Below are 19,744 nucleotides of genomic sequence, written 5' to 3' on the forward strand. Positions count from 1 at the left end.
TTACTATACATGATCAATCTTTGGCAACAGAAAAGAAGCTAAAAAGATGTCAATCTTTGACACCATTATGAACTATCGACAATCAAACAACTGAACAAGATAAAAAATGCTACATATGTGCCCCCTAAATTTGGTATCTGTATATATAAAAGATAAAAATGCTTCCTTTTTGTGTGTACCTCCAAAAGTTTAACGTGCGGGAGTCTGCACATATATAGAGACGAGGGATATAAATAAAATAAGGGATCTGAGAGGGGGCTACAAGTACAAATATCACAGGCAACTAATTTCTTCAATACTTTGCAAGAGGCAGTTCATTTTACCAAGTAGATTCTTTGTCTAACACCAAAAACTAGAACAATGTCATCAGATAAAAAGAAGCTATTTCTATAGTGAACTCTGCAACAGCTTGAGCTATGTGCAACCACTCCTTACATGTACAAAATCTGAGATAACTCATCTTATTGTACACAAGCTGTGAAGTCTATTATTGGAGTGAAAGTCACCAATCTTTTAAGAGCTCACCTGCAACATCTTTATAACTGACTTTTTTCTTCACTGGGTTAGGATTGGGATCCGGCAGTAGCTTCTTGCCTTCAGGGGCGGAAGTCCCATGTTCAATTTTTCTCTGGCTAAGGCTTGGGATCATATCTAGTAGCATTGCATGCAATGGATCAACCATTTGTTCCAACTTCTCACCTGCCCTACTGGTTCCTACATCAGCATGTGTCCTATCAGACCTTTCTTCAATTCTATTTTCTGGATCGTTTCGGTTTTGATTAGAGCCAGTTGAATCTATATCTTCAGAACCTTCTTGAAACTTGATAAATTTGACATCTGCAAGCGGTTCTTGATTTTTGTTATCCCCGTCTTCCTCCATTTTAGAAGCAGAATCTTCCCTTGATACCAAAGGATCTCTTTGGCTAGTGTCGCCCGAGGGATCACTTTCTTCTGGTTCATCTTGATCTATTTTTGCAGGTCGATTTCTTCTTCGAGGTCTTGGAGCTGCTTTGATATTTCTCGAGCTAGTAGGTGTTGTTCTTCCTCTTTTCCTCTTTCCACCTATATCAAGTAATCGTGGAAATTGATGGTCTTTCGAGGCACTTGTATCAACGGGAGGCTCGGGTTCATCCCTGTCAAAGGAAAGAGAAGCAAAAAAAAAAAAAAAAAAAAAAAAAAACAAAAAACAAAAACAAAACCAATCAAGGATGAAGAAAACTTGAAGCAAAAAGCACATCCACATAATTGGAATAGAGTCAAGTGTATTGTTTAACTAAACACATGCTTGGTTGTATAGCTATATATTTATCTACAAAATGGATATGTACTTGCAAGAATAGTATTTCTGTGTTATGATCCGAGCATGTGGATTGAGTTAGTCGAGTCTAATTAGTCTAATTTGCTTATTGTCTTTAATTTTGAATTAAAACAGATAATCCGTATGTGGCCAATTCATTAGGACTCTACTCCTATAAATAAAAGTAGTCATTGATTAATTATCATCGTAGAATAGTCATTGAGTTAAGTTAATTTAGATCATTCTTATTTTCCTAAGAGTAGATCGTAACCCTAGGTCTATTCAAAGCTTTCAAACCCTGTCATCATTCTTTACCACGAGTCACCCTACTTTACTGCTGCTCACCACCATCCTTAGCCGTTCGCTACCCTCGATGACTGCCGCAACATTAGATAATTACTAATCTGTTCAGATTCGACCTTTTTTCACTGTTTATTTTTAACTTTTCACTCCAACATCGGATTGACATGAAACCAAAGCCCTTAGATCCGTAGCTCGTGAAGCTACCACCTATAAAAATCTCATAATTTTTTTACCTCTAGATCGGTCCAGATCTGATTCGTAACAATCTGTATAGAACTATTATTACTTGCTAATTACATAATCTACACAGTTTTTTAGGTCAGTCTTAACTGGCCTATCTTTATTCGCCCATACAAAATAGATTTGGGCCCCCTACAACTAATGGCAGATGTACAAGTTTTGTGCACTTCGGGCCTACTCCCACATGTCATGTATTTTTTCTCCAAGATTATTATAACAGTAAATCTGGTATCATGTAGTATATCCACATATTTTATCCAAGCCAAACATATGATTCATTCAAAACATGACTTAAAAATATTGACAAGTATTCTTCACTCTAAAAACGCACAAAATATTCAATCGTTACCTGCTTTCCACCCTTATTTCTTCCAATGTATCTGGTTTCAGATCATAAGCATCTTCAGGCAACTTCTTGCACTTCTCTAATGAATCCTCCAGCCACTTGTTCTTCACAACATGTAAGCTTTTATAATGTAGAAGGTGCCTCTGTGTAGATGGAAAACTGCAGAATAAACAGCATAACACTTATAATGAATCTGTGAGTTGTCAATCAATTTAAATAAATATACTCCAAGCATCTTCGAAACTCCGATATATTTTATACTGCATTTTATAGAAGGAACTACAGTTCAACAACGCTTAACAGGTAAAAGTTTAAACCCTCAACTAGAAAGGCATCGTGTAGCCATGACATCCATCTCCAAATATATGGTTTCCAAACTCCATTTAATCTCCTTACACATCCAAGCCAATGTAAAGCATTGACACATTTATAAAAAAAGGAAGAAGTAGCTCTTATGTGTGAGACTGCAGATAATCTTTTCAATATTCTAAATTCTTACCTATTATATATTTCATCAAAATTATGTGCTTCCGTGGTTGAACATACAACCAAATGAGTAGCAGGCTGAAGACTGCTGCAAACTTCACCACCATGCATGGTTAAATCAAGTTTCATCCTCTTCAATGCAAGATCCAATATCACACTGTGATCCACATTTCTTCAAAACAAAATTTCAATAACTGTGTAAAGAGCTTTGAACGTGGAAGTATGACTCCTGTTCACACTTCAAAAGTATTGAACCTCTAAAAGAGTAGAATGAAACAAGAGTGGAAGTGAGACTCACACTAGAGGCATTCCTTTATAGAAGTAGATGGAACAACCCTGAAAGAAGCACAATCGTTCCTCTGGACAATACTTCTTCCTGTAGTACTGTATCATATTGCCATTTTTCACTTCACTCATGTTGTTAAATATCTGAACAACAAATCAAACAAAATTAAAATTGATCAGTATACATCGGGTATGTCCTACAAAATGCAAAGAGTCCTTTAGCTTCCAAGTTGTAATTCACTGTGCTGTTCTGTTACTCTACTTTTCAGGTGACATTTTCTAGCAGTATATAGGTTAACCATTTCCAGCTGAAATACCATTTAACTCATAAAATAAAAGCTCTTTGACAAGATCACAGGTAAAGTTCATGAATATTCAGCATGTTATTTATAGGTCTACGCCAATTGATATTAGATGAACTTATAAGTGGAGATGCCTTTGCTGAGTGCCACAAGCGTGTCTGAGGCTTTCAAGTTTCAAGACTGAAGCTTCTATTCTGCCATATTCTAGTGAAGCCACCATTCACCTGCAGCACCTACTGATTACTGTATCCACATAAGGTGCTGATCACTCAATATTTACCATCAAACAATTCCTTAAGGGCTGTTTAGTGGTCAAATATATTATTTGTATATTTAATATTGAACAAATATTCTTTTATGCTACCATAGAAGATTGAGCACTTCCAGTCATGAGCTAGCACACCTGTTTGAGGTCTGTGATATCAATGTCCCAGAAATAGTAATCAGAGAATGCATCAATCTCTTCCTGGAGTTTATGCTTTGTCGCATCAGCAAGAAAAAGGAAGTACCTACAGTTACAAAAGAATATCCAAAAGTTCAAAATACACTAAAACATTCTAAAATACAAGTCGGACTCAATACTAACTTCGGTTGCAAGTGCAATAGACGTTTCTGTTTGCAACAATCCAAGATCCAAGAATAGTGAATTATATCACCATGACGCATGGCTGCCTGGTACTTGATTCCTATCAATCCAAATTAAGCATGTATCAGACATATTTGATATATCATATCTGAACTGCAGAGTACCTTTCTTCTCAGCTGCTATACAGTGAGTGACCGAGTCATTAAGATTCATCGAGAAAGTTCCTCCATTCTCCACCACCAATTTATGAAAGAAATCCAAAGAATATGATGGAGGAATGTTGACAAAATCTAAGTGAGTCAAGGAAGTGGTTCTTTTCCAAATCTAATCAATTATAACACTCCATGTTCTAAGAAATCTAATGGCTGGATTTATAACATTTTATTTTCGAACGACGCACAATTTTTTTTTACTTCAGATGACAAACCTGAGAATTACTAGCAGGCACTGAAATATTACCTTCCTTATAATACACAAAAATGCAATTTGCAGAGGAATCACAACAGTCAAAGCAAGAGCTCAGAGGATACAAAACATCATATTCGAAAAAATTAAGGTCTCTTCCTTAACATCAGAGATGTCAGTCTGCACAAAATGCGAAGGGACCACAGAAACATTCTTCTTCTCCCCCTTCTTTATCGGTTTTATATGCTTCAAAATGTGGTCCTGCAAAATTGCATGATCTGTTCCCTTGTGGGTGTTACCGTTGCTTGATTGTACTATGTCCACAAATGCTGACATTGTTAAAAAAGAAAAAGCAGATCAATATAAATGACAGGTAGATATCAACAAAATAGACAGAAAAACCTGATAAGAATATCATTCTGGGTATGTCAAAAGAAAATATAGAAAAGAGGATGAGAACATATGAGAGCGTCACTTAGTGCAACAGTCATAGGATGAAGTAATGCAAACCACCTCTTCAATAATGACGGTAAAGATGATCACGTTTACCCTTCCTATCCCACATAGGATGGAGCCTCCTTTTAAAACAAAAACAAGAAGGAAAAGATTGAATTTCAAAGACATTATTGCATTTTGCGCTGATGAAGTATCTTATTATATCTTTACGTTCTCCACCAGTCACATCATTCTCTAGACGGCTGACAGCACACCTTAAAAATGTGTAGATTCTCTTGGAAGCATTTTCAATTATTGAGCTGAACTCTTGCAAAGCCCTTTTCTAGGCCAAAAGCTTAATTTATGGCCAGATTTAACCACCTAATCAGCTTGTTTATGCACTCCTGTCATTTCAGTTTCCTGTATATATGATCTAGTATCTGTAGCTTCCGTACCATGTAATAAGCATGAATAAGTGGATATCATTTCACTAGCCTACAGTAGGTACCAATAACAAGATATTACATAAAGCAGTCAAGTGGAAAATATGCACCTTCACATCAGCCAAAAGAACTAATCTATAACCAGTAGAATAGTAATAATAAAGCTTTCAGAAGAAACCTCCTATCTCGACCTCCTGTCTAATTGTTTATTTCGTAAAGTGTGTTGAATGATACATTTGGAGAGGACTTGGACTTCAGAATATACTTATCTTAGAGAACAAAAATGGGTTCTGCTTAAGAAAAAGATTGAATTGATAGGCCATTTAGAATTTTAAAACTTACCCTGCACATTGAGGCACTCATACCATGGTTTGTCATATCTCACACGGTGAATACGGGGGAATCTCAAACTGTATGGGGCAGCGAACACCTTAACGAACAAAAGCCACCATAAGAAGTGTATAAAAACATGAGAGAATAGCAGAAAAAAAAATTGATCAAGCTGCTTGCAACAAAAACAATTTCTGCAAAAACAACTATTCTACTATGAAAAAGTTGTAAGAGGATGTTTTGTCAGAATGAAAAAGTAAACCATTAATAGAAGCAGGCAAGGTCCATCCAAATAAAAATAGAAAGATTTACCTCTGACTTGATTGTTCGGATATCACTAGTTATGGATATTATAACGGATCTGTAGTTGGAAAATAAACTGATTAAATATTACAAGAACTTAAATCTCCAATCAATGGGGAGAGGAGGTTTTAAGAATGCCAACTTATCAGGGCTCTCGATCCAAACATCTGGTCTCTCCTTTGAATTATTTGTTACTTCGTAGAAGCGTGGTGCTTTTCTTGGGTTATCATTTTTCCTGGATAAGAGGAAGATTAACAAAAGAAAAAGGTAGAAACCTAGACACTGTATAATCTTGAGTGCTCAACAACTTCTGGTTTGTGAAGTTCAGATCTTATGTTTTGATGGCCATAACAGATTCCCACAAAATAGCAATAAGCAAGTCGAAACCACATTTTCAAAAGAATAGAAGAAAAGACAAAATGCTCAAAATCATCATTTACCCAAAATAGAACCTGGAATTAACTTGCCCTCATCAGAAGATCAAATTTATACCTATTCAGTCAAGCTACTTAAGGAAAACCTGGAACATTTATCTCAAGAAGATAGAGTAGATAAAAAGGTAAAGTAGATATGTTACATCAGAAATCAACACTATTCAAAGAAGGAAAATATATTGATAACTCATAACTGGAAAAGAACTGAAAGTATGAATAATAAATTTTAGCACATCGATATGAGACCAGAAAATGAGTAATACCATGATGTCACATAGGTACCTGAAATAGGGTGTCAATTTTGTAATCAGCGCATCAAGCTCCTCATCGGAGAGGCCAGTACCAACTCGACAAAATGAAACAAATCTAAGCAAAAAAAATTGCATCAAAACATTGTTAAACAAAATTTGACAAGGTTTTACAAAAAGATCTGATAGACAATAAACTAACTTCTGTGTCAAAATTTAACGGTGTATAATGTAAAAAAGACTGTTAGGCATCGTACTAATACAAAATGACAACAACAAATTCTTCTTGATGTTCACTTTATGGTTTTAGTAAACTATATATCAACCAATAGATTACACCTCAGACAATTGTAAGAGACCTGAACAAGCTAATCACATCACTTGGACTAACCATGAAACATACTAGTAAACCTACAGCTTTCATGAGCTAATTTATAAGTCCAAGGATCCAAAAATGTGAGCAGAATGATGGCATGAACTATGCAAAGCTAGTTATAAATGCAAAGAAGGATTTCTTATTCACCTTTTTGGGTAATTAGTAGAATCTGAATGCTCTGCAAGACCCACTAAGAATTGAGCTACCTGCAAATAAGTTGAGGAAATAGAAAGAAGATCTGCATGATTACATTCATAAGACCAAGCAAAGGCTAAATAGAAAATATGAATGCATATACAAGCGTATGCATCTGCGAGTATACGCATCTCTGGGCAAACAGGAACTAGGAAGTTGGTAAACATAATCCACATGGTCAACTACCTACTAATTTTCCAAAGAATCACCTAGGAGCAGTTAGAAGGCCCCTATTTTCTTACATCATAAAGTCATTCTTGCTGTACTAGGTTTGATTAACCAAACCATTAAGTAAAGAAATATAGTTAAATGAGAGCATAAAACTCCACCTCTCCTCCATGACGACCAGATCCAAAGTATCCTCCTGATGACAAAGAGTGAGTCAATTTTTACTGAATTAAATAGACTCTTTTCCTCAAGAAAAAAATGCAGAATAAACTGAGGGAGAAGACTGGGGGGTGTAAGCTTACCTATAATAAGAACATCAAGATCAGAACCAGCATGTATATAGTCAGGTTTCAACTTCAGCCACTTTCCACCACGGTCACTAGGTTCCCATTTCGAACCAAGATCCTTCAACACAATTCCCTCATCCCTACAGAGTATATAGAAATCAGAAAACCTGAGTGCATGCAACAAAATTGAAATTACCATTTAGCATATGGACCATAGAAATGCTGAGAAAGATTACAAAATCTTTCCAGAGAATGTTTGGCAGCATAACATGATATGGACATCCATAATCCCCCTCCCTCCCCAAAAAAATAGAAAGAAAAAAGTAAAAGATGGACTAGAAAAGGGAAATATAAGATTGACATTTCGGTCATCAGTGCTTTACACTCAGCATGCTTATGTGTTATTTTAGATGAAGTCATCAAACCAGCTTCAGTTCCAGCAGAGAACGTTAGCACAAATTTGAATTGCTCCAACTAATTTGCGATAGGAAGTTTCAAACACATAAATTTTCATATTATTTGGACCCAAACCTGCTTACAGACAATTTGTGAGGGGAAAAGATTTTTTTTAGTGACAGGCAATTGGAAGATCCAACGGGAAAGGGGCATATGATGAATGTATCCCCATGATTGAAGTATTTGGTTCTGACTTCAACATTAAGTCACCTAACTGTCGATCGCAAACACAGCTGAAGTTAAATGTGGGACTCTCAGGTTACACCACATCCAAGTATCCAACCCATTTATGAGAATCTTCATCCCCTAGTCATTTACTTTGGCACACTCAGATAAACTCTTTAGAAGGTTCCAATTCCTAATCACCATACCAAGTTTAGCATATGCTAAAATGAAAATATTATACTACAGAAATCTAAACTAAAAAGCAATTTTACAACTGCTCAGACTTGATCATAATTAACAGGGGAAAAAATATAATGAGTTTTATCACCTATTCTCAATAGTTTCCTTGAAAAATCTCTCAACATCTTCCAGATTATATGCAACAATGGACCAGCTTGGTTCTCCTGAAAATTCAAGAGCGCTTATCAAGTGCAACCATCATAAGGCTTACAACACAAGCATGTATCACCAATGAAGATTTATGTGGCACAACAAGTTACATGTAATAAGTACATAAGATCCGCAAAAAGAAAAAAAAGAAGGAATCGTTGCCTTTATGAGATGTCCAAACATTAAAGAAAAATCCATTTGCATCTACATAAAGTTGTTTTCAGGGAACAAGTTATGGTCTGTTAGGCTTCCAACAATATAGGAATACATCAACGAACTCCCTTACGGTTTTCTCAGGGTGGAAGGTAACCTAAAAATATTTTTTGGGCAGCTTCACTAGAAAGTATCTACTACATTCAGCAGAAGGATGAAATTTCATGGCATTACCTGGTAAATTTGCTATGAGGTTACCAGCACTGGCCTAACAGAAGTTGTAATACACTAGTTTTAAAAAAAAAATTAATTCAAAGACACAGTTGTCTCAAGTATCTTAAATGAAAAAAGCTGCAAGAACATTGCACATGCTCATTGCATTTTAACAAACCAGGTTATCAGGTCCACACAATTTGGATGACAGACTATGCTAAAATGTATATCTTTCTCTTTCTTCAGCAAAGAAACCTTATAGTCCAATATGAAAAATTAACATAAAAGGGCAATGCTTCTACAGCATAGACTACATTGCCAGATAAAATATATTAAGAGGTCATGATTAGAAGGTCCAAGTTCAGCTTGTAAAACATTTTCAAAGACATAGAAAAGCAGGTGATTACATACAGAGAATCATGAACTTCAACATGCAAGCCGGAAACAATACTTATACATATACATCATATACCACAATGTATATACAGTATGCTGCTAAACATTCTGATACTTAATATTACAGAAACAGGGAAATAGTGAGTTTTATCACTCACCTGGTGGACGATGGTCATTAAGACCCCCATTAGGAATCAAAATTTCTAGCTGACCTTTCAAAGGTTTGACAACCTTTTGCAGGAGTTCATGTCGCTCCGCCAAGCTCTGATGAATAACACTAGTATCTCCAGCATAAAGAATATCAAAAGCAACATCTATATTTTTATGTCAAGTTAAACTAAGTAATATCAAAAATCTAAATATGTCTTATCAAAAGCAACATTCTTGTATATCTTATCGCAAACCAAACAAACTGATAACAAAGAGCTAGTCTATCATAGAGTTCTTTTCAAAATCATTTTATTATGCATAAAATGATTAGCAACAATAGAAGCTGCAAATGAAGATTATGAAGTATCATCAGAACATCTTAAAAAACAGATCAAATGGCAATATGGCATTAACAGCTCGAAGCTTGAGAGTTCAAATATCTCATCAGAACATATGCAAATAGCTCAGACCACAAAATTTCGCGACTCTTTCTAGATGAACAAAGGCTCTTGCTAGCAACATTCAACTGAAAAGAAAAGAACAAGAAATTAAAAACCAGATGATATGTCCACCATATGTATTCAAAATTATACAAGTCTTGTTGTGAAGGTTCTATTGGTGATACTGATTTTTCATATCAAAGGAATTATATAGATCCAGATATTCAATTCAAATAACAATCACTGCCAGAATCTTACAATATCCTTTTTCATATAATACATGAGTCAGACAAAAATCGACAAGTAAATGATGAAGACAGGTAAAGAAACTCGATATCAGGAGATTAACAATATGAAAATAGCCTGGAGACCTTGATTAAACTTCATAACCAACAAAGATTTAGAGACTCATCATTTGAAGTTCTCAAAGAACTTGTGGAACTAAATATTTATTCCATACCAATATCCCCCTACTGGGGAAATTAAAAAACAAGGTGACTCCAGATAATTCAGACTTCAGGGTAAGGATACAGCACAACTGCAAGTACAAAAGACGAAACTGAAGTAAGATTAAACTTGTTAATCATATTGACTGCAAAACAAATCTTAAGCATATATTTCTCAGGTAAGAACCTGGCGATCAGTCTCCAGTCCTTCCCTCGCTGCCTTCGCTGCCAAAAGAATTTAATTGGTGACTATTTCAGGAAAACTAACTATAAGTAACATGATTATAGCTTATATTAATTATCAAAAGACCTATTTCCTGGTTTGAACCAAATTCTGCAAAATGATTGGTAGATCTATCCCAAACAAGCATTTCTCCGTCCAATATGCACCTGAACAGCATCAAAATCTACTTGAAAGAAGGAACATAGACATATATAACGCACCACAACTCAAGTAAAAACAGTTTCAGGTTGAACTCCTAAAGAGATGACATCAATCCAATATAGTAAGGTTATGAACAAACAAGACGACTTATTCAGTATGATAACTCCTAAACCTGATCAGAGTACAATACAATCTCAACTAAGTGTGGCATTTTTTAAATGAATTCCAGTTATAAATAATTAACTAAATTGATAATAAGGCTAAAAAAGAAACGAAAAGAAAAAATGGACCTTAGAATGATGCAATTAATACATAAATATTAAACAATCTGAAATATAAAACACACTGTCCAAGTCTTTGGTTGTAAGGCCATTATAAAAGTCTTGCAAAAACTGAGTTAAGTGAACCAGTTAGTATACTTCACTTCCGTATAAGATTACAAGCAAGTACCTGTCAACCAAGACATTTTGCAGAATTATCTTCGACATACCAGGTGCATATTCAGGATGATCAAGAAAGTTCCTGATGGATGAGAAGAGATGAGATATTTTGACTCAAAAGCAGATACATTTAGGCTTTCAGAGTAAAAATTCTGAAAAAGAAAATCCTAAAACATTAAGGACTCATAATGGAGCATGCAGTATAAACCATTTTATGCTACAAGACATGTTTTAAGAAATCCAAGAAACCAGTAGTTGGGAGAACATTGAGCTAGATGTTCACTGGGAACCTAATCAGACTTGCCGTGAGAAAAAATGAATTTCTTCTCCATTCTTATGAATTTGAATGCGATCACCATCAAATTTGCATTCAACAACCACCTGCTTTCCATGAAGCTAGACAATACAAGCAAATTGAGGAAAGTTAGTATGAAGAGATTTGTACTGTCCCTAAAGAATTTAGTAAAATAAGCATGGGATTGGTACTGTCCTAAAGATTCAATTATTTCGCAATTTGAAAAGCATGTGGAAAGGCATGTTCGAGGACTAATGTAAGCATATAAAATGGCAATCGAAACCACTACGCCATTTTTGCTATATCCATTTCTTTCAGTATGCAATGGATGCCTAAGAAAGTTGCCAAATAGTATCTGTGGTGCTTATCAAGGTCATCATGTTGAATTTCTCAGGTTGAGAGCTGATTCCAGATAGTTTTTTCTAACACCAGACCATCTAGTTATCCAGGAAAGTGCAGAGCAGTGAAGGAAGCTCTCATCAATGGAGGGCCTAAGCAAGACAAGATGCATGTTGCCCTATGCTCATCTATGAAGAGACTTTTTTTTCTTAAAAACAATTTCATTGCTATCATGCCTTTCTGGTGGTAAACAAAAAAGACCTCCCTTTATATAAGATTCCTCCCAGCTAACCCTCTCCTGATGATCTTAAGGAGATTAGCATACTAAACAATTACCAACTTTCAGTAACAATATGATAGTTAATACTTAAGTACTTAAAAGAAAAACAAACCCATTGAGAGGCAAGAACAAAGTCTACCTTCTTCCATGCTGTTGAAGCATCACTGACCCTCATAGCTAGCTGAGGTCTGACAGCTTTTCCCACTTCTATATCCTGTTAACAGAATGGCCAAATGGTACAGTATTCTAAAATATGATTCTAAAAGGAGAGCCAAATCACATAATAAATTATCTTTTCTCTGTATGAGATTCACATAAGATAACAGAATTTTGTCTCCTGAATTTAGAATCAGCATTTATCAAATATCTGAATGTTTTATCCAAAACTGACATACAATAATCATTGACAGCCTCAAATTACCTGACGATTATGCCTTTGACTTCGATCTTTCAACTTCTCACAAACTAATTTAAGGTCACAAGTAACATTAAACAAATCTTCAGCATCAGGATGAAATTCATGGAATATGCTCTTCTCGCTAAGACCCAACTTTAGATCTATGAAAACCAATTAAGATTATATTATACTTAAAAAATTAATGCAACAAATTTTCAAACAAAGGAGAGAAAGCAAGTGAACAGAATGTTAGGAAAGAACCTTTGAGAATGATCATCAGAATCCATTTCATTTCCAAGGCATTTGTTTTCTTAATAAGACCAGCAAGTATAGAAGCCTTTGTTGCCCTATGAAGACCAGTAAAAGAAAGAATACATTTACATTTATATATAAGAAATGAAGTAAGAACAAGGGCAACAGCCATCTTGTGATGCTTCAAGTCCATTTAAGTTAGCAGCTGTAGTTTAAAGTGAAATAGTGACTTTGTAAAGGAAATAGGCCTATAGTTTACATAAGGAAATAGTGACTTTGCAAGTTGAAACAATATCAAGTACCAGAGTTGGCGATTCCAATTAACCATGCCCATAAACTTCTACCTATTTTCTGCTGCGGCCAGCTGATCGAGTGCATCATTCAGCTCCTTGATTGTTAGTCCACCTGAAGCCATTCCTTGTCTGCGTTGAAGCACCTGACCGGCACTAAAAGGATATTCTTTAAATTCCACCCCTTACTGTTTTAATGCTCAAATATAGTAACCGCGTGCATGTAATGGATTTTTCTTTAATAACGACAAAGATCAGACATTTTGGCAAAATTTAAGAGAAATCAACCTAAAATCGAGCAAGCACTGAAAATGGTAAAATGGATTTTCTGCAAGAAAAAAAAAACGGACAATTTGCCACAAAACTTTAATCAACTCAGACTAATAGATGAGCAAGCAATGAAATAGTAATGGGCGGCGCGTTTCAAAAACGAAAAAAAAAAATCAAACAATTTGCCAAATTTTAGCCAAAGAAGGTTGAAAACCGACCAAATCAAAATGGCGTAACATGTGTCTCCCTCTAGAACGAACAAGGTCAAACCTTTCACCGTATTCCCAGCCAAACAAACCCAAACGAGCAATTGAATACTCCACTAAACTCTCCCAAAATATATGAAAAGCGAGTAATGAGAGAGACCGTCTAATGGATTTGCTTCAATGCCGACCAAGATCAAACATTTTCCCATATTTCCAAATAAAATTGCCAAAAGAAATAGCAATTTGGTACTCCACCAAACTCCCCAAGAAGAACCAAAATGGGACATGACTGACCTCGGCAGCCACAAGGGCAAAATTTCCAGCATTCGCTCCGGCACGAGAGCCCCCCCTGCGCCAATTGACGAGGCGGAGGGCGTCGGGAGAGTCCTTGGCGAGGCCGAGGGCGTCGACGAGGCAGGTAGCGAGGACGGATTCCTTGAGGCCGTAGGAAGCGCGCTCGCGGTCGAGGGACGGAAGCACGAGACGGATTGCGCTGAAGAATTCCTGGCCAGTGTAGACCAGGTCGAGGAATGTTCGCAGGCGCTTCCGCTTCTTGGCGGCGGACCGGTCCCGGAGCATCGCCTGGAACATGCTCACCAGGAGCCCGAACCGGATCGTCGCGTCCGTCATCTCGACGTTGAGATAACTCGCTCTCTCTCTCCCTCCCTCCCTCTCTCCTATCTATCGCTCAAAAAAGACCTTCGTTTTCTCTCTTTGCTGGTTCTTAAGCGGTGGGAGGTGAGGAACTGTCGTGCCATCGGAAGGAAGACTCATTCGAAAGTTTGCATATAAGACCCTGTGTTTTTATACTTATTTTTTGAACCTTGTCTTTTCTCTATTTGTAAATCACTACTTCTCTTTTCTTTATTTGCAAATCACTCCTTATCTTTTCCAATAGAGGTTTTATCTAACTATTTATATTTTGACAAATTAGTCCCCCTTTCAACTCTAATTCCAAAGGCAAACCCCGTACTCTACAAAGACAACGACTTTATTTAGGATTTCGACATGAAGGAAAGGACAGCTTTAACCCAATCTTTGTCTGGCTTTCCCTCTAAATCTCCTGCAAATCTTCATTAAATCTATATAAAACCTATCCAAAATATATATAGACAGAGAGAACTCACCCCAACCCCACCACCATCTTTTGCAATTTTTTCTAGGGTTTCTTTCCTCCATGGAATCTCTCTCCACCTCCACCTCCACTTTCTCTTCTAAACTCGTCGAATCTTCCCTCTCCCACCAGTCCTCGATCTCTTCTCTCCGCAAGATCCCAACTTGTCGAATTGGTTGCCCTAGATACTACGAAAAGGTCGGATCTTTGAAGGTATCTAGGCTTCTGAGTTGCAATGCAAGGTTGAGAGCACTCTCTCGAGATGTTTCAGGCAGTAGCGAGGGAGATGAGGGCGCGTTTGTGAATGGGTTTGGGTTGATTCCGGACTTGGATTCGTCTTTGTTGGAGGTATGTATTCGATTTTTTTTCCTTTTTAATGATGTATGAATCGTGAGGTGACTTTGGTCTTCGATTGGAGAGACACCAATTTTGAACGAACTGATGATAATTTATTGTTTCATCTAATGTAAGAACCATAAAAAATCTTATCTTTATCAGAAATGTCCTTTTAATCAAATTAGATGAGTGCTATCGTATTCTCAAACTTGGCTCATTCGGTTTTTGATTCTCTTCTAAATACTTCTAGTAAGCAATACATCTTGGTCATCTTTTGTAGTTAAGGAATAACATGTTAAGGCTTTCTTTCATTTTTTCCGCTAAAACAACAAAATCTAATCTATTTTTGTATTTTCTTTATATTTGTTTTAGAGTGACATGATCGTAAATGGTATCAATAAAATTGGCATTACTGAACTTCCAAAAGAGGAGGTGAGATTAAGTGTTGATGGTGGCAGAACTAATGAATCTAGAGCAGGCCTTTTCCGAACACCTATTTCTGGTGGTGTCCAAAGTGCAACCTCCACTCACGATTTGCCTCCACCTGCTTTGGCTGTTCGGAATCTAATGGAGCAGGTATCCTGTATCTAAAACAGATGAAATGGGTTTCATTATTGTCACTGTATTTCTTTTTCTTCTTTGTCTTCCAGATGTCTCCATGTTTTAGTGCTAATCACTGTCTTTTAATTCTACTGTTTGTTTTGTATATTTCTGGTTACGAACTTTTCTCCATTAATCAAGGCTAGGTTTGGTCATCTGTCCACTATAATGTCAAGGATGCATCACCATCGTGAAGGATACCCCTTTGGTTCATTAGTTGATTTTGCAGCTGATCCTATTGGCCGTAAGTAAGATTTGTTATTTTCAATACACACTGAATATGTACTCTAAGTCAGTCGACATAGTTTTTATTTATTTCTCCAACTATTGTAGACCCAATTTTTTCCTTCTCTCCGCTAGCAATCCACACACGAAATCTATTGGGTGATCCAAGATCTACGCTTGTTGTTCAGGTGTCAATACTTTTCCCCTACAATTGGTTGTTATCATTACTCTTATCTGTGCTTGTTCTGTTGAGAATCTGAGATATTATTCTGTGCTGAGTTCTTCTTATGCTGACAGATACCTGGATGGAGTGGTCTATCAAATGCACGTGTTACAATATTTGGTGATATCGTCCCAATCCCAGCTGATTTCCAGGTGCTTCTCTAGTTATACTAGCTCTAACTAGCAGAACAGTTTGCTTTTTTTTTTTTTCCATCTGATGATTTACTACTTTTTAGTGCTCTAGTTAGAAGCAAAGTTTGGTTCTTAGTTTAACCTATAGTTATGCCTCCAATTTAAATCCTACATATTGTTTGTGAGTTTTTTTGATAAATTTTTGTTCATTTACTAGAAGTATAATAAATTGCTCCTGGTTCAGGAATGGGGCCGTCAGCAGTATAAAGCCAAACACCAGCAGTGGGCATCCCAAAAATGGGGCAATTTTCACTATTACAGGATGCAGAGTATTAGGTTTGTCTACCTTCTCAAGAGTTTAATCTGTATTGCAACATCACATCAAGTTTTGTTATCTACGGTCCCCATCATATGATTATTTATTTAATAGATAATTAGACAGTTAATGAGAACTTCTGCCATTACTTGTTCTATTGGAGCAATATTTGATGAAGGTTAGTATTGTTGACATATGTTTATTATATGTACATGTATATTTGCATGGGCCAAGAAATTTTGTGAACTCCTTGTTCCCCTTCTTGTTCAGGGCACTAAATCTAGTATAGAAGATTTCTACTCTCCCTCTGGTGTGGATGGGTGTGGGTGGGTGGATGTAATAAGAAATATGAAAATAAAGGCTCACTTTTGCACTTAAAATTTGGGGAAAACATTGATCTATTCATAGGTGCAAACCACTTAGATTTATTTAATTCAATAAATAGATAGACATAAGCGTAATCATTCTAAGAAAGCGTACTGTATGAGGATGACACATTCCTTAGGACTCCTATCTTTTGAGCAGAAATGCCTAAGGGAGCTCACTTTTTGCCCCTCACTTGAATTTTTATTAAAATTATGATGGAAAACAAAAAATGTTGTATAAATGTGATGAACACTCTCTTGTATAATCACCAGTGACATATATTTCATGGGTGGGTTCGGCACTGTTGCATGGGTTGATGTGAAAGAATACGAGGCCACTCAACCTGATAGGATTACTGTTGATGGTGGAGAACAAAATTTGAAGGTGAGCTTTGTTATACTAAATCTTTTGCCATTTTGCTCTTCTATTTGATGTGCTAGTAGAACTGCAAATTCAAATGTTGTTGTTTCTCTAAGTGGTGACAGAATTCATTTCTTTGTGATTTTAACTTTTGAAAAGGAACTGAATGCTATGTTCTCGAAGTCACTGAAAGAAATTTTATCCACTGAAGAAGAGATAGATGATGCAGCTTTCATATCAATAGATAACAAGGGCACTGATATCCGTGTCAGGCAAGGGACACAGGTATCTTCTTGGCTAAACTGCTGATCCTCAATTTCTTAACTTTTATTTAATTAAGGCCTTATTTTACTATCCTTTAATTATATTTGAAGCTCCACGTATAATCAACTTATTTGCTTATATCTTGCATAAATTTCTGAAAGAACATCATGATCTCTGCAACAAGTATGGTAAGATTGGGCAGTTAACAGCTAACACCATGTTGATAATACCTAAATTTTGATGAAAAAAAAAGGAAAGAACTACAAAAACAATAAAAATAAACTATCCACTAATAAATATCACAAAAGATGTGTTTATATTTTGTCTAAGTTAATGGTTGGGTTCTTTTTACATTCTCGAATCTTCTTCTCTTGATATTCTGAGGATCTGTCAATTTCTAATGAACATCAACAATTATGTTTTCCTTTTTTTATGTTTTCTACTGATAGACCATTTATGCACATGTGTTCTATAAATATGCACAATGCTTTCTTGTTCGAATGTGCTAATGCTGTCTGTTTACATGCTACACAAATCTAATGAAACTCTCTGGAGTTTTTATTCTGAAGAATTTGTGCATATACTATATTCTTTAGTTCTTTTTGTGGCTCATCTTTTGTTTTCTAATGCAGTTTCATATCCAAAGGCTGTCTTTTGAAGTAGAACATGGAGTTCGGACTCTGGAGGAAGCCAAGGCAGCACTGCAGAAGATAATTAATAAAGGTTGCAGGTCAAAATCACATAGCAGGACTTGATTTTTGCAGCTCTCTTCTTAGTTGGCTGCTAAGAGAATACATATCAGTTCTACTTATCAGAACTGGCAGATCTCAATTCTCTTCCCTTTTTTTTTTCTTCTTAAGAATAGATGTGAGCCCTCAAATAAGCGGCAAGCATTGAAGATATCTTTGTTGGTCTTTTGAGTTTATGTGGGACTTTGAACTGAAGACATATTGGTTACTGTAACTCTTAGCTGGTAGTAGATTATATTTTACCAGTGCAATCAATAGCTGATTTTAGTGTACAGCGACTGGTGTCGCATGAAAATGTCAGAACTCTGCTCTGTAACATCTTTATGGTTAGTTAACCACAGGCTTCAGAGCATGCCAAAAGTGGATCTGTTGCACTTCCTGTATGTTTCTTTGGCAAAATTCACAGCTTACTCATCCATATCAACTTTCTTTTTTTGGGATAAGCCTTGTAAAAGTTTATGGTCTTTCTAATTCTTTGAGCAGCCTAGAGTTAACTTCTTCGCCGTTTCTTTCTCGGATATTTGATCTTGTATATATTTAAAAAAAACAGCAAGACATTTGTTTCAGAAGACTAGCTATCACCTTTCAATTTATGGATTGCATCAGTGTAGGCAGATCAATAACATTCAATGTGCAGTAAAAGTTTTTCTTCTGATGAGAAGAAAATTTAGCATCAGATTTAGAACATTCGCTACAATGTTATTTCTTGTGTATGAAATCAATAATTACTGCCAAAAACTAATGGCATCTAGTATGAAGCCAGTAAATCATAAGAACTAATGGAAGTTGTGTGTGCCAAAGACATCAGAAACAACCAGTCAAGAACAGTGAATGATGCTCTGATTGCTGAGAAGCCAAATTGCAGATGCAAATAACTTGAAAAGATAAGACTTCAGCACTGTCTATTGTCTCTTAGCTATTTAATTGGCCTGCATGTACTATTTGTCTTTTTTATCACAACCTGACAAATACTTTTGGTGGCTAATTTGCTTGATCAAGCTCATGATCTTTGCTTTTGATAGCAACTCTCTCTCTCCCTCTCTCTCTCTCTTGAGAGTAGAGACCATTACGTTACCACTTGAATATTCTCTGAAACAGGTACATCAAAGCTCTGACTTTTCTTTTTTAATTTGATTTAATACTATTCTAATAAAAAAAAATCTCATTTTAATAGTCGGTTTATATTATTTATAATTTTAGATTTATCTATTTCAGTGTCTTTAAAACCATTGTCATTCCTGCTTAAACTTGTATGTATGGCATAATTTAATTAACTATCTAATAATTTAGTACTACTGATCGAGCTTGCACACAATTCACCAACTCCATCCAATTTTGTGCATTTTTACCTTTATTATTGCTAGTTATACATCTATATTTTATTTAGTGAATTTAAAAAAAGAAAAAGAAAAAAGAAACTAGTGCAAATGATAGGATGAGATTATTTACAATTTACCTCCGATTCGTCGCGTAGGTGGGAAGCCTTTGAAATCATGCCACTTGTCGACTTCCAATCTTGATAAATAAATAAAATAAATATATATATAAATATATAAATTTAGACACATCTCTATCTCCAAATCCCATGTAATCTAACTATCTAATCTTTCTTTCCCAATCCTTATCTC

At 35.8% G+C, this 19,744-nt stretch overlaps 2 protein-coding genes across 2 annotated transcripts; one reads left to right on the forward strand and one right to left on the reverse strand.

Annotated features, from left to right (window-relative positions):
* Window positions 1-273: 273 nt before the first annotated feature.
* On the reverse strand, window positions 274-14,183 carry LOC140795175 (putative DNA ligase 4). Its single transcript, XM_073147605.1, has 27 exons — window positions 13,727-14,183; window positions 13,011-13,102; window positions 12,676-12,761; window positions 12,439-12,575; window positions 12,157-12,231; window positions 11,408-11,499; window positions 11,114-11,185; window positions 10,589-10,668; window positions 10,466-10,503; window positions 10,364-10,370; window positions 9,401-9,556; window positions 8,419-8,494; window positions 7,485-7,609; window positions 7,344-7,378; window positions 6,967-7,025; window positions 6,478-6,561; window positions 5,904-5,996; window positions 5,771-5,819; window positions 5,471-5,558; window positions 4,376-4,579; window positions 4,010-4,135; window positions 3,846-3,945; window positions 3,663-3,768; window positions 2,971-3,101; window positions 2,686-2,844; window positions 2,190-2,345; window positions 274-1,133 (listed from the first exon to the last, which is right to left on the reverse strand). The coding sequence occupies exons 1-27, from the start codon at window positions 14,060-14,062 to the stop codon at window positions 503-505; spliced, it is 3,393 nt and encodes a 1,130-aa protein (XP_073003706.1). The 5' UTR covers window positions 14,063-14,183; the 3' UTR covers window positions 274-502.
* Window positions 14,184-14,451: 268 nt separating this feature from the next.
* Window positions 14,452-18,499, forward strand: LOC140795545 (uncharacterized). The gene is made up of 9 exons (XM_073148182.1): window positions 14,452-14,894; window positions 15,255-15,458; window positions 15,624-15,726; window positions 15,816-15,895; window positions 16,005-16,082; window positions 16,306-16,397; window positions 17,016-17,127; window positions 17,263-17,388; window positions 18,000-18,499. Exons 1-9 carry the CDS (start codon window positions 14,610-14,612, stop codon window positions 18,120-18,122), a joined length of 1,203 nt encoding a protein of 400 aa, XP_073004283.1. The 5' UTR covers window positions 14,452-14,609; the 3' UTR covers window positions 18,123-18,499.
* The last annotated feature ends 1,245 nt before the right edge of the window (window positions 18,500-19,744 follow it).

Source organism: Typha latifolia, chromosome 9, assembly GCF_019914945.1.
Source record: "Typha latifolia isolate L0001 chromosome 9, TyphaL0001v2, whole genome shotgun sequence".
Taxonomy (NCBI): domain Eukaryota; kingdom Viridiplantae; phylum Streptophyta; class Magnoliopsida; order Poales; family Typhaceae; genus Typha; species Typha latifolia.